At 61.0% G+C, this 13,734-nt stretch overlaps 8 protein-coding genes across 8 annotated transcripts; 5 read left to right on the top strand and 3 right to left on the bottom strand.

Moving 5' to 3' along the window:
• Positions 1-192: 192 nt before the first annotated feature.
• GGTG_11875 (hypothetical protein) lies at positions 193-510 on the top strand (the record flags this gene model as incomplete). The annotated part of the gene is made up of 1 exon (XM_009229766.1): positions 193-510. One exon carries the CDS (start codon positions 193-195, stop codon positions 508-510), a length of 318 nt encoding a protein of 105 aa, XP_009228030.1.
• A 280-nt stretch (positions 511-790) lies between these two features.
• Positions 791-1,590, top strand: GGTG_11874 (hypothetical protein; the record flags this gene model as incomplete). The annotated part of the gene is made up of 2 exons (XM_009229765.1): positions 791-844; positions 970-1,590. The coding sequence occupies 2 exons, from the start codon at positions 791-793 to the stop codon at positions 1,588-1,590; spliced, it is 675 nt and encodes a 224-aa protein (XP_009228029.1).
• Positions 1,591-2,148: 558 nt separating this feature from the next.
• Positions 2,149-4,653, top strand: GGTG_11873 (flavin containing monooxygenase 9). The gene is made up of 6 exons (XM_009229764.1): positions 2,149-2,302; positions 2,408-2,568; positions 2,649-2,679; positions 2,783-3,068; positions 3,139-3,208; positions 3,331-4,653. Exons 1-6 carry the CDS (start codon positions 2,158-2,160, stop codon positions 4,429-4,431), a joined length of 1,794 nt encoding a protein of 597 aa, XP_009228028.1. The 5' UTR covers positions 2,149-2,157; the 3' UTR covers positions 4,432-4,653.
• Positions 4,654-5,160: 507 nt separating this feature from the next.
• GGTG_11872 (proline-specific permease) lies at positions 5,161-7,631 on the top strand. Its single transcript, XM_009229763.1, has 5 exons — positions 5,161-5,703; positions 5,819-5,980; positions 6,051-6,112; positions 6,181-7,024; positions 7,108-7,631. Exons 1-5 carry the CDS (start codon positions 5,516-5,518, stop codon positions 7,517-7,519), a joined length of 1,668 nt encoding a protein of 555 aa, XP_009228027.1. The 5' UTR covers positions 5,161-5,515; the 3' UTR covers positions 7,520-7,631.
• Positions 7,632-7,831: 200 nt separating this feature from the next.
• GGTG_11871 (hypothetical protein) lies at positions 7,832-9,635 on the bottom strand (the record flags this gene model as incomplete). The annotated part of the gene is made up of 6 exons (XM_009229762.1): positions 7,832-7,876; positions 8,006-8,052; positions 8,103-8,655; positions 9,038-9,224; positions 9,334-9,382; positions 9,434-9,635. 6 exons carry the CDS (start codon positions 9,633-9,635, stop codon positions 7,832-7,834), a joined length of 1,083 nt encoding a protein of 360 aa, XP_009228026.1.
• Positions 9,636-10,140: 505 nt separating this feature from the next.
• Positions 10,141-11,428, top strand: GGTG_11870 (hypothetical protein). Its single transcript, XM_009229761.1, has one exon. It carries the CDS (start codon positions 10,427-10,429, stop codon positions 10,934-10,936), a length of 510 nt encoding a protein of 169 aa, XP_009228025.1. The 5' UTR covers positions 10,141-10,426; the 3' UTR covers positions 10,937-11,428.
• Positions 11,429-11,856: 428 nt separating this feature from the next.
• Positions 11,857-12,556, bottom strand: GGTG_11869 (hypothetical protein; the record flags this gene model as incomplete). The annotated part of the gene is made up of 2 exons (XM_009229760.1): positions 11,857-11,894; positions 12,001-12,556. 2 exons carry the CDS (start codon positions 12,554-12,556, stop codon positions 11,857-11,859), a joined length of 594 nt encoding a protein of 197 aa, XP_009228024.1.
• A 643-nt stretch (positions 12,557-13,199) lies between these two features.
• GGTG_11868 (hypothetical protein) lies at positions 13,200-13,589 on the bottom strand (the record flags this gene model as incomplete). The annotated part of the gene is made up of 1 exon (XM_009229759.1): positions 13,200-13,589. One exon carries the CDS (start codon positions 13,587-13,589, stop codon positions 13,200-13,202), a length of 390 nt encoding a protein of 129 aa, XP_009228023.1.
• Positions 13,590-13,734: the final 145 nt, after the last annotated feature.

The raw sequence follows: 13,734 nt of genomic DNA, 5'->3' as shown, positions 1-13,734 counted from the left end.
CGCGTGCGGCAGATCGTCGGCACGCTCGGGTCGGGCGGCGAGCCGGCGCGCCTGGCCGCGCTGCTGCCCGCCGGTCCGGGGGAGGAGGAGGAGGAGCCCGGCGCCGAGGAGGCGAGGCGGGAGCTGCAGCGGCACTCGATCCATCCGGTCCCGCCGTCGCTGCGGCTGCCGATCAGGGTGGTCGACGCCGGGATGGCGGGGCGCTGGGAGGCGCTGGTCGAGGCGGGGGCGCTGCCTCCGATCGCGGGCTCCGTGGCGCGGGAGCTGCTCAACGACGTCAACATGGAGTCTTTCATGTACGGGTGGGAGGCCGGGGTGACGACCGTCACGGCGAACCAGACGCTGGCGCAGCAGATCCTGAAGAGGACCGAGAGCGCCCGGGCCCAGTCGCCGGCTTACCAATCTGACGACGGGGGGAACCATGAGCCACGCCTTTACGTGCACATGGTACGAAGGTCGTTAGGGGCGGGGCAGCGGGTCAGCAGGGATGGCCGGCAGTGCGTCAATTAAAGCCGGTCGGAACTTGGTCGGTACTCGGGGGTTGTATAGGTTGGTGTCCACCGGCTGACACAATGGTGATCCACAGGAGCTTATCAAGTGGGATGTGGATGTGGGTTTGACACGTTGGCGCCTGCCGCGTTCCGCTTGCTGACGGTATTAAAGACGCCGCTCCCTCCCCGTTTGGCGAGGGCTCGGGTCTGTCGTCAATGCTGGACATCAACCCATCTGCCCCTCACCCACACCAGACACACCAGGCCGCCCAAGCAAATCCACCCCCTCACCTGCAACAATGGCTCCCTTCGCTACCATCTACGCCTACCCGGACAACCCCCGCGTGAAGCGGGTAAGTGGACACCGCCGCCAACCCCCCCACTTCCTGTTAAGCCCCTGGACGCGGGGTAGCAGCGCCCCTCCCCGGCCGTCCGCGAGACCATTGCCACTGACAGACCCCGCCGCCAACCCGCGCAGGCCCAGGTCATCGCCGCCCTGAACGGGCTGGAGCTCCACGTTCCCGGCCCGGACGAGTGGCAGTTCGGCGTGGCCAACCAGGCGCCCGAGTGGAAGGCCAAGTTCCCGCTCGGCAAGGTGCCCGCCATGGAGACGGCCGACGGGCTGCGCGTGACCGAGGGCGGCGCCATCTGTGCCCACATCGCCGGCTCGGGCCCGCTGGCCGACCAGCTGCTCGGCAAGACGGTGGCCGAGCGCTCGCTGGTCTGGCGCTGGTCGCTCTTCGCCGACTCGGAGCTCGTCGGCAGCGTCATCCCCGTCCTGATCGGCTACGTCTTCAAGCTTGCTCCCGCCAACCCCGCCGCCCACGACGCGGCGGCGGCCGGCCTCCAGCGCGCCCTCGTCGCCCTCGACGCCGAGTTCAAGGACGGCAAGGCCTTCCTGGTCGGCGACAAGCTCTCCATGGCCGACGTCATGGTAGGCGGTGCCCTCTTCTTCGCCGCCGGCTTCATGCTCGACGAGGAAATGGCCAAGGCCGCCCCCAACGTCGTCAAGTACATGGCCGGACTGAGCACCATCCCCGAGATCAAGAACGTTTTTGGGGAGTGGAAGCCCACGGCTGTCAGGATCCCGAAGGAGTAAAAAAAGAAAAAGAATAAAAAGAAAAGGACGCCGGGTGTTTAGGAGCTGGTGTGAAGGTCATCACACAAGAAAATATGGACGTGAGGGACGGTTAGACATCCATCCCGCTACGCCGGGATACAACTAGCGATACGCAGCAGACAGCCCAGGGTCAAATGACATTTGACAATACATCAGACACGGATTTGAGATTAAATGTCCTCGCGTCGGCCACCGCATGTAGCGCGACCAGTGATGTGCACTCTGGAAAATAGGGATAAGGAAGAACGAAGCCGGACATGGGGAAAGGGAAGGCGGGGTAAAAACGAAGGGAAGGGGGACAAGGAAAAAAGACCACAATAAAGATTGTGGACTTTAATGCAAGGGCGCACATTCGAGTGGCGGGCTGGGGAAAAATACGGTCGCACCCAACCGGGAAATTGCAATGGGCTGTTGGCAGTTGCGATGGTGACACTGATCCTCCCTTGCACACAGTAGCCGGGGGTGGGATGCGGGTCCCATGACGTCTGTCGCCGGCAGGAATAAAAGCGAGGGCATCCGCTGATTCGCTCTCGCACGGGAGAAGAAATGCTTGCCTTCGAGTCCTCCAGCTTTATCTCGATGCCCAATCCGCCAAGCCCAGCACCAAAGCAGGCTTCCGAGGACGTCTCGAGTAGTCGGGTTCCATTCGACATGTCGACGGATTCTGCCCGCGTGGCCGTGATTGGCGCTGGTGAGGTCTCCACTTGGGAAGCGGCCCTACCGTTACCGTTGTAGAGCATGGAAGCGTCACCCGGTGCTGACTTGAGACCGCATGGACGGGGTGCGAAAAAAAAAGGCCCGGCCGGCCTGGCCGCCATCAAGTCGCTCCAGGAGGAGGGGTTTCAGGTCACCGGCTTCGAGCGCCGCCCCGACGTGGGCGGCCTTTGGGCCTTCTCCGACGTCCCCAACTACACCTCGGCGACCAAGGACACCCGGTACCAGATGAGCAAGTTCATTGTGGGGGCGTCCCTTTTTCCTGCGAGTCGCCGAGTAGCGGTGTTCGAGGAGCTGTTTGTTGACGTTCGTGACTTGTGCAGTCGTGCTTTACGGACTTTCCGTTCCCTGATGGTATACACCCTCTCTGCCCCCACACCTCGAATGAAATTTTGATAGATCCGACGGGCTGGGACTGGGACTCTGACTCTGTCCCTTCACTCCACTTGGCAACAAGACTTCCCCAGATTCCCCATGGCGGAGGACATGGCAAGCTACTACCAGTCTTACGCCCAACACTTCGGCCTGATGGACAGGATACGGTTCGGCGCGGTCGTGAGGTCGGTCCGGCGCAGCAGCGACGATACGGCCTGGCTGCTGGACGTCGAAGGGGAGGCGGAGCCTCTGTCATTCGACAAGGTCTTGGTGGCGGCCGGCACCGAGACCGTACCCAAGCCACTCCCGGAATTTGAAGGCCGGGAGCTGTTTGAGGGCAAGGTCATCCACTCACAGGCATACAAACGGTGGGTCGCGAGATCTTGCCATGTCTGGATTTTCCAGGGCGTGTGCGCTGATATCACGGTGGGGTAACAGGCCGAAGGATTTCCAGGGTCTGAACGTCGTGGTCGTCGGGCAGGGCAACACTGCGTGCGACTGCGCTGTGGTGCGTCTTCCTTGTGTCTAGACTCCTAGCACAGAACCGCACTTGGCTCCAGTAGGGGGAAAGGCTCGTCGCCAAGGTTACTGACATGCGCGCTCTCCCCTCACCAACCCGCGCGGCCGCAGGAACTTGCCTCGCACGCTCGAGGCGTCTACCTAGCGCACCGACGGCGCGCGGTCGTGATCCCGCGCAACGTGGACGGGCAGCGCTACGACCGCTCGCTGACCTGGCGCATGGCGCGCATCAGCGTCTGGCTGCAGGCGCACATGCCCGCGGTGCACCGCCGCCTGATGTGCCTGCAGCTCTCGGGCGTCGCGCGCAAGGCGTGGGGCGGCAGCAGGGCCGGCGAGGATGCGCTGCTGGGCGTCACGCCGGCGCTGGCGACCAACATCGCGAGCCTGGTCGTCAACGACGACCTGGTGCCGCTGCTGCGCGGTGGGGGCATTACGGCCACGCGCGCGCTAAAGAGGTTCGTCGGGCCACGGGAGCTGGAGATGGAGGACGGGCGGGTTGTGCGGGATGTGGATGCCGTTATTGTGTGCACGGGTTACACCTCGTCGCTCGGGGTGTTGGCGCCGGGGGTGCTTGAGTACGACGACGACGACGAGGACGGCGACGAGTCGACCCCGTGCTCGGATGAGGAGGATTATGCAATAGGTGCAAAACAAGCGCACCCAGCGCCGAGGGTCCCGCGGCTGTACCGCAACATCTTCCCGCCGCGGTGGGCGGACTCGCTGGCCTGCCTCAACTACCTGGTCCTGATCCACGCGGCGGTGCAGCGCGAGGTGGCGGGCATGGCGGTGGCGCAGGTGTGGGCGGGCAAGGCGGCGCTGCCGCCGCGGGCCGAGATGGAGGCGCAAGCGGACGCCCAGGCGCGCGGCTACCGGGCGGCGCGGCGGCGGCGTCGCCCCCAGATCGCGCAGCCAGAGGGCCTGGTGGTGGACCCGCACTCGTGGCTCCGCTGGGTGGACGAGGCCGCCGGCTCGGGCGTGTACGCGTCGCTCGGCTGGACGTGGCGCGGCCTCCTGTTTTTCGTGCGCGAGCCCAGGCTGTGGCTGCTGGCGGCCTGGGGCGTCAACTCGCCGCACATCTACCGCTTTTTCGAGACAGGCAAGCGGAGGGCGTGGGACGGCGCCCGGGAGGCAATCCTACACGTCAACGAGCAGAGCGCGGCCGACGCGAGGCTCGGGGCAGCGGGAGCGCACGCGACGGCGGCGCCAAGTTAGGTTGGGATGTTCCCTCTTGCATCTGCCAAGGAAAGGCGGGTCTTCCCCCCTGTCTGTGACCCACAATTACCTAGTCCAACGGCTCCGGTTTTGATAAGCTGTGGTTGGTTGGGGACAGCCAGGCAGTTCGTTTGTCCGGCAGTGGCGGCGCGGCAGCGCGGCAGCGCGGCTGTACCCGCAAACGAGGCATTTCACTTTGGAGGGCAATACCGCATCTTTAGCAGACAATCTGTCTTTTTACTTTGTTGCGTACTGGCGGCGCAAGACTTACTCGTAGGCCCGCCAGGATGCCCCGAGACGCGCCGAAGGATAACGTGCGGGGGCGCCCCGCAGCCCAATTCCCCATCGGCGCTTCTCCAGGGGCATCCCAGAAGGTGATTGTGGTGTTGTGATGGAATCAACGAGCCGTTCAGAGCACACCATCTAGGCCAGCAGCCACGTAAATGGTACCTAACACTCCAGCTTTAACGTCATGCTGCCGAGTCCGCAGTCAAGCCGGCTCGAGCCACGGATCGCCCAACAGCGCAGGCAGCGACAGGCGAGTAAGCTGCGCCCGTCAGTCGGCCAAGACTACGAATTGGCCTGTACCTGCCCGCCAAAGTCTAGCGTTGCCCCTGTCCCCACCGACCCGGTTCCTTTTCCCCGCGCCCCACCGCCGACCGAGCTCTGGAAGGGGAAAGGTCCCATGGGGTGATGCCGATTATGATGCCGATTCGGAGCTGCCAATCTCGAAGGCTAAGGGAAAAAAAAGTCGTCGGTCGCCACAATGCGCCGTTACATTGAGATGGGCCCCGTCAGTGTCCAGGGGATCGGCCAAGAGCTTTTCTTTTTCTTTCTCTTGTTTTTCTTTCCGTTCGTCTGATGACGATCGTCTTGTCTCTTCTCTCCTCCCGTTTACCTTTCGGCTTGTCCGCTAGCCCATGTGTGCGTGCGTAGGCAGCTTCCACCAAGCCGGGAAACCTTGAGCCATCGTCAATCAAGCCCCCACCCTCACCGCCCGACCACGCCAGCCGCCCGTCACTCAAACACGCGTCGCGCGCCGAGGAACAACGGACAGGACACTGCCGACCGCGCCATCGCCATCATGAAGGACGACGGCGGCTCCCCAAGCCCCGGCGCCGACGTCGAGGGCAAGCCCACGGTCGGGTCCGTGCAGGACTTCGACATCGCCCGCGTCCGCCCCGACGGCACCGAGGACCTGCTCGGCAAGCACAACCAGCTGGAGCGCGGGCTGAAGAGCAGGCACATCCAGTTCTTGGCCCTGGGCGGAGCGTGAGTGGAGGCCCAACCCCCTCCGGACGGCATGCCGCGGTGGTCGTGGATGACGGTTCGGTTCTTTTTGGCACGCCGCGCGCCGACACTGACCTGCCTTCGTTGGCGCCTGCAGCATCGGGACAGGGCTCTTTGTCGGATCCGGGGGCATCCTGAGCCTCGTCGGCCCGCTACCTCTATTCCTGGCATACTGCTCCATGATGGTTCTGGTGTACTTCATCATGAACGACCTGGCCGAAATCTCGACGTACCTGCCCCTAAAGGGAATCTCCATCCCGTGAGTGTCGGCCCCTGCCACTCTCTGGCTTGCTGTAGGCAATTAATCGTCTACTGACCATGTACCACAGCTACTTTGTCGACCGCTTTGTCGATCCCTCGCTGGCTTTTGCCACGGGATACAACTACTGGTGTAGGTGACACGGCGCGTCCAGCCTTGTAGCATTTGCCGTTCCTAACCTTGTCTACCTTGTCGCTTAGATGCGTATGCTATGCTTGTTGGTGCCGAGGCGGTTGCCGGCGCCATTCTCCTGGACTACTGGCAGACCCCCGTCCCTTCCTGGGTCTGGATCACCATTATTCTATTGGTGACGCTAGGCCTCAACATTTTCGCCGTCGGCGTCTTCGGCGAGGCCGAGTTCTGGTTCGCCAGCATCAAGTTCATCACCATCATGGGCCTCATCCTCGTGTCCCTCGTCATCATCCTGGGCGGCGCGCCCAACGGCGAGCGCATCGGCTTCCTCTACTGGCACAGCCCCGGCGCCATAAAGCCGTACCTCGTCGAGGGCAGCACCGGCAACTTCCTCGCCTACTGGGCCGCCTTCGTCCAGGCTGGCTTCGCCTTCATCACCTCGCCCGAGCTGATCGCGCTCGCGTCGGGCGAGACGGTGGCCCCGCGCCGCAACATCCCAAAGGCCGCGCGGCGCTTCATCTGGCGGCTCGCCATCTTCTACGGCCTGGGCTCCCTCATGGTCGGCGTCATCACGCCGCACGACGACAAGAACCTGCTCAACAAGGAGTCCAACGCCAACGCGTCCCCCTGGGTCATCGGCATCCAGCGCGCCGGCATCGTCGGGCTCAACCACGTCATCAACGCCGCCATCCTGACCAGCGCCTGGTCCGCCGGCAACGCCTTCCTGTACTCGGGCTCGCGCGTGCTCTACTCGCTCGCCCTCAACGGCCAGGCGCCCCGCGTCTTTGCCAGGTCAACCAAGCGCGGCGTGCCCTACGCCGCCGTGCTGGCCACCTGGTCCGTCGGCCTGCTGGCGTACCTCAAGGTGAACGAGAAGAGCGGGCTCGTGTTTACGTGGCTGATGAATCTAAGGTACGTAGTTGGCCGTCGCTGCCCATTCCCCTCGCCCATTTCCATTATTCGAAGTATACTCACACAATCCATCCCGCCATCAGCACCATCTCGGGCTACATCGCCTGGATCGTCGTCCTCGTCACCTACCTGCGCTTCCGCTCGGCGCTCACCTTCCGCGGCCTGCTGCACACGCTGCCCTTCAGGGGCGCCCTGCAGCCATACGGCACCTACTTCACCCTGCTGGTGCTCGTCCTCCTGACGCTGACCAACGGCTTCGCCCTCTTCTTCCCGGGAAGGTGGGAGGTCGAGTCGTTCCTGGTCGCCTACATCACCCTCCCAATCTTCCTGGTCCTCTACCTGGGCCACAAGGCGGTGAAGCGGACGCCCTTCTTTAGGAAGACGGAGGACATCGATGTCGTCACGGGCGTGCGCGAGATGGAGGAGCTGGCCGCCTCCGACGTCGAGCCGGTGCCCAAGAACGTTTGGCAGAGGATCTGGTTCTGGATCGCCTAGACCGCAGGCTGGCAGCGTTTGGATAGTGTAGGCATTGGATTTTGCGACAATATCCAAAGTTCTTTTTTTTTTTTTTTTTTAAAGACTACAGAATAGGAATACGAACAATCCGTTATCTACAGGAGATTGGGGGGAGTTTCCGTCCGTGTCGCTGTACACACCCATGAGCTTGATCTACGTCCTGGCTGTTTTGTCGGGTATGCCCTACATGGCTGATTGGGCTGCCAAGAACAAGCCGGGGACCAAAAGGGAAGCTTTCACCTGGACTGCATCATCGACGATACAACAGCCCAGATCGCCAGTGCCGTTCAATCACCGCTCCCCATCGTGAATGTTCCAGCGCCCTCCCGCTACCATCTACATTCCTTCAGTACCTATCCACCGATCCCTGGGCCTTTTGATTGGATAAAATGCGGCCATCAGTCCCCGCCAGCCCACTCCAGTTTGACTGCATGCATGGACATTCACGCCACCCAAGCTACATACCGTACCACCTACCTGTCCGCCGACCTGCCAGGTGTTTCCCTGGCAAACTGGAAGAGACTGGAAAGTCGAATGTGTCGCTAATTGAGTTCCCACGCACTTGTCCTGTTTTCGACGACTGCAGCAGTGTAAAATATCCATGGCGGTCTTTTGCTGCTTGTGCCGCTTTGCGTTGAAATCTGCAACGTCGCACGCCGATGCCAGATCTTCTGGGACCCCTCTTCCCGATCGCGCGGCCGTACCCAGTAGGGTTGGGTGCGGCTGTCAGTCCAGGGGTTTGCAAGGCACGCCAGCACACCGGACGGTTCCCTCCTGTCGGTAGATCCAGCCATGTGGGAGAAGGGGAGAGGGGTGTGGGCCACTCCAAGGCCTGCCCTGCCGCCTTTGCTAGCGACAGCCACGACTGCCCGTGCTGCCCTGCCAGATGACGTTTTCCGTACTGTGCGAGCTAATCGAGCGACTGTCCGAGCGCGGGTTGAGACCCTGCTCAGCAGTCGGGCACACACCACCGACACCCCCCACCATGTCTGCACCCACGCGCGGGCTGGGAGATTTCGGCAAATTACAATCTTGGAGCTTGGGTCTCTAGGCACTAGGGAGCTGACGCCTGGCACACACCCCAACCAAGCCGCTGGGCCCCTCCCACCCCAGAGCTCCACAATTCTTATTCAGACGTCGTCCGTTTGCAGGCCTAAACAGGCAGGCGGTAACGTTGAAGGAAAAGGGAAAGGGAGCGTGTTGGAGGGCAAAAAAAAGAAAAGCCTATGGGCTAGGAACATTCCCGTGTGCCGTTTCGCGGGCAAACCGGTTAAAAAATTCCGCTTCCACCCAGCAAACGGGCACCATTACGTGTAGCATCGAAACCGGCCACCACCACAGGCAGCGCCCCCCTCGCCGATTTGTTGCCATCGCGACAAGCGGCGAGAAGAGTCGCCTGCCCGTGCAAGCCTGGTAGATTTGGTCAGCCCGCCCAGCTCCAAGAGGCGGCGGCCCGGAGCTGCCCGTGCAAATCTCCCGCCCAGCTTGCTTGCTTACCCCCTCAATGGGGGGCTTGCTGGGGCAGCTGGCGACGTCCGATGGCTGTTTGCTGTCTGCGTTTAGTGTAACCTCGTTTGGCCAGGACGGGAAAACAGCTCGTCTCGCGCCATGCTGCTCCGGCAAGCGCCGGTTCACACCCCTCAGGTTCACACCCCTCACTTGCCCTCTCCGATCGGAGTAAACCCTGTTTTCCCCCCTGCGTCGTCAGCTCGCTTCGGCTGCTGTTAGTAGATGGCAGCCTCCCCATCCGCCTTGGCTGAGACCCTGCCGGATCATCGCTGTTGGTCACTCACCGTACCATCACACGTCCGGGCCCATACCCGCCCCGGTCATTGGGCGGCTCTCTGCAGGAGGCGCTACTGGATCACCATGCTAGTGTTTGGCAGGGCTCACTCGGGGCCAGGCCCAGTGGCCCCTCCACCCCCCTCCCAGCCATGTTACCATGTCCCTCCGCGCGGCTCGGCACCCGCGAGGTCCGAGATGTCGGTGGGCCGTGGGCCGTGGGCAGCCGGCGTACCCAGCGGTCCGCCGGCCGGCGCCCGACAACACATCCAGAATGCCACGAGAGAAGGAAGGGGAGGCCGCAGGCGTCCATCGCAGCTGAGAGTGCCCGGCACGGCGCTGCCGTGTTGACCGGGGTTTAACAATACTTTGCGACTCTGCTCCCTTTGTGAAGGGGGCTAGACAGCTCTGGTGCTCCGTCGCCATCGCTCATCGCCGACGCCTTGCTTCTCTTTTCTTTTTTTCTTGTGCCTGCACCTGGCCGACTCTCCGCCTTCGTTGGCCACTAGCTCAGCTTCTAGAAGGCGAGCAGCCACCGCCACGGTACCACAAGCGAAGTGACACATCCCATCAGGCCTTTTGCTTGGATACCCTGTTTTCTCTTTCCTTTTTCTTCTTTGTTTGGCATGAACTATCGCCATGTAGTGGAGATGCTCTCGTAGCGGTCCGTCGCATGGGCCAACAGCGATACCATCCGGTCTGGGCGACGCTGGCCACCTTTGGGTCGTGTAGAGAAGCCATCCATTTCCAGACGACACCCCCCAGGGCGGCGCCTTCGTATCTGCTTCCGAGGAAACGATGGCGTCTCCTTTGAGGCTAGCTGGCTTGCACTCTAGTTTTGCAGTATATCAAGGGCGATGCTGCATCCGTCCTTCATCTTTTCAACTTCCCCTTTCTCCCATCAACCAAACCTCCTTTCCAACCTTGAACACCTGATACCACTCTCGGCCTCCGTCTTTCCAATCTCTCCCTTCCACGCCTCTACCCATCCTGCTCGGGTTGCCGTTCAGCACTAAACCTGGTGCCACGCCAACCTATCTACTACCACCGCACCTTTGCGACATCACGCTCCCGCCTTTCTCGCCTCCCACACTCACGAACAACATGGCATCGGTTCTTGGCGAGGTCCCGACCATCGTCGCCTTCGCGGCCAAATGCCTAACCTGTGCCTGGAACTATGGCTATGCCTTTCACAGGGCCGAAAGGGATCAGCTGGTCTACAAGGACTGCGCGAGAGCACTGGGCGACACACTTCTCTACCTGCGGATTCTTCGAACCGAGGCCCGGCACGCCCTCAATTACCGGGCGGGGTACTTCAAGAGGATCTTGGATGCAGAGCGCCGCCTTTACGCGACGACTGCGAAAGCAAACCGGAAGGTGGGAACGATCATCAAGGAGGATACCCTTATAGCCCGGCTGCGGTGGGCCAGTGGCGTCCGGCCCAATGCGGCGGCTGCCATGGCTATGATCGACGAGGCGGTTAGAGATGTCCGCGAAGAGTTTGAAGATGAGTTCGCGGGACTCGATGATATGTCGGAGGAGGATTGGGAGCGGATGAATGCCACGTCACGAGTCCTGGAGCAGACGATGGTGGCATTCAACAGCTCCAAGTAGGACTCGCTGCCAGTCCATCCCCACCACCACCACCAACCAGAGCAACGGCAGCGATGGAGATGGGAGCGACGAGGATCTCTACAGCGAACAGGAGTTCGACATGGGCCAGGAAAGCAGCAGCCTTACTTGGCATGAGCCACTGCTGGCGGGATTTTTTTTTTACTTTTTGCTTTTTTGTCTTCTTTCCCCTCTTTTCCCTCCGTTTTTTTCTCTTTATTTCTTTATCTTTTCCTTCGTCTTTTCCTCCTATAATGTTCGTCCTACCTTTTGAGATTGCTCTCCCATCACGCCGTTTTACATTTGCCTTCCGTTGGTCCCCTCTTTCCTTTTTCCTTTCCTTCCGCTCTTTCTCGTCTCTCTTTTGTACCATGTGCATTTGGATTACACGTCGGGTCGTCTTTCACGTTTGGATTCAAATGAAAATATTAGGCAGAGTGATCCCGGAAATAAAATCCAAAAACCAACTTTGCGCTTCCCAATCCCCATTCTCGTTGTTCGCATCTTCACTTGGCCAACTAGTTTGGAAATCGGCGACGGCGCATAATCCCAGCGCTGCGCAGCATGTGCGACGAAGCTGCACGGTCGCGGGGCTGGAATTGATTTTCTGGAATTGTATGCGGTCGTGCGCTGCACGCACGCGCCCCGGGGATGGACTCAGTGATGGTGTGGGCCGCTGTGTTAGCGGGGCCTTACAGGGCTTCTAGGCCGGGCGTGCAGTAATGGCGCGTTGCTGTGGGGTGTGTCAGGGCACCACCCAACGCTGTGGATTGAGGCCCATCCGGGGCGCACAGCGGGCAATGGAGCGATTGAAGCCGACAGCAACATGAATCCCAAAAAAATGGAGACGATTTGCATATGAAGGCACTGCCTGGGTTATCAAGTCAATTAAAAGGTTGGTAGGCGCCATAGAAGTGTGCTGCCTACCACGCGCGTACAAAAATAACAACAGCGGTAGCGACTGACGAAAGAAGCAGAAAGATGGCCAAGATAACCCAAGAGAAAACATCGAGGCACCGCAGAAATCCAGACAAAAACAAGCAAACCAGAGACACAACCAGAGACACGAGCGACGCCAGCCCCAGCCCACCACCGGGCCCCAGCGCCCCCAGCTCCGGAGCCCTCCGCTCTGGAGTACTCCGCTTCGAGGCGCTCCTGCCTAGCCTGATACGACCTCTCCCAGCTCTCGGCCCTCTTCCGGCGCTTTTCCTCCGACGCCCTCTTGCGCTCCTCTCGGCCTTCTTCCGCGACCCGCTCTTCCTCGGCCTCCGCCGCTGCGACCTCGGCCTCGTCCGACTTGTTCGTGGCAGCCTGTGCCGCCTGGGCCCGCGCCAAGCCCTTCCGGGACGCCGCAAGGTTCTCCCGCCACTCTCGGCGGTGCTTGAGAAATTCGTTCCCCCCCGCCTCCTGCGCGGCCCTCAAATCCCATTCCTGGCGGGAGATCTGCATTTGTCTGTCCCTCCACTGCTGATACAGCTTGTCGTACGGTCGAAGGAGGACCCTGCGGTGCGCCAAGCCGTTGCTGCAGTTATCGTATGACCCTGGCACAATGTTGGTCGCGGTGATGCCGAAACACACCAAGTCCTCGTGGCCCTCCCTGTTCTCCGGCCAGAAGATATCCATTGGGCATGGGCTGGAGAACATGGCCAGTCCGAGCTCAGTCGCCGAGACCATCAATTCCATGAACCCAGAGCGGCCGAGTTCGGTCTGCAATCCATACGGGTGTCCGTCGATGGGAGGAGACGGGTCGCAAGGTCGAATTTTGTCCATTGGGGCCAGCAGCGTGTACAGCAGCTCCCGTATGGCGGCAATGGCTGGAAGCCGGGAATCGTCGTGGACAAAGCGTGGCGGATTGACGGTTGTATCCTTTTTTTTCACTGTCCGGGGCACTGCGTAGCTGCCGCCCAGAGCTCTCCACTACCGCGTTTTTGGTTGTTTTCTATCATTAGCAGGAGGGACACACGTTTCTAGAGATGCAATCGTGTAGGGAGATACGAGGCCATTGGGCCATAGAGGCACGGGAAGTACTAACATGGTGCAGCATCATGGTGGAAATATTATCGCTGTAGTTCCTAACGTTGGAGCCCCTATGGCCGGTGCCTCCTCGTGATACCTCGGAGGCTGGAACTTTGGCGAACCGTCGGTAGAGTTGCAGCAGGTCAGGTGGTAGTAGGGTTGTCTTGGGATCACCGTCGGGTCTGATCCTCTCGCCAATGACGCGACAGATGAAGTGGCGCAGCGCCATTTCTACTTCGCCATAGTCGTGCTACTCCTCGTATTCGTTGAAAATATTCCAGTCTTCCAAATCCCCAGCGGCGTCGACGAACTTGGCAAGGTCGACGGAGCACTTTCCATAGGTGTACCTCGACAAGTCGAGGTGGTTGCTAATAAAGGTAGCCACATCATCCACGAGTGCGTTGCGAAAATGATAGATGTGCTGCTCATTGGTAGGGGTGATAGCCTCCAAGTATTGACCGAAAATGTGGCGCGTGTACTGTCCCGCTTCGCTGTCGTCGTGGAGATGCTCAAGGCTAATTCCCCAAGGCTTGCGGAGCTCGTGAATGATCCAAAGGAATCGGAGGCCCACGATCAAGGCAAAGGCAAGGACTAGGACGCCTAGGACCACCCCGACGATGGCCCCTGCGGAAAGGGCCATGACGCGGCGGGTGGGTGGGCCGCGCGAAGGAGGAGAAGCGGGCTGCGCAAGACCAGGTCCTAATGGATGGGGAACAGAAGGGACGGTGCAGTTTGTATCTTAGTGGGAGGGAAAGGCGGGGTTGGGGGGGGGGGGGGGGGGGGGG

The sequence above is a fragment of the Gaeumannomyces tritici genome (genome assembly GCF_000145635.1).
Source record: "Gaeumannomyces tritici R3-111a-1 unplaced genomic scaffold supercont2.7, whole genome shotgun sequence".
In the NCBI taxonomy this organism is placed as follows: Eukaryota; Fungi; Ascomycota; class Sordariomycetes; order Magnaporthales; family Magnaporthaceae; genus Gaeumannomyces; species Gaeumannomyces tritici.
Note: the sequence above shows the minus strand (reverse complement) of the source record. Positions and strands in the feature narration are given on the sequence as shown.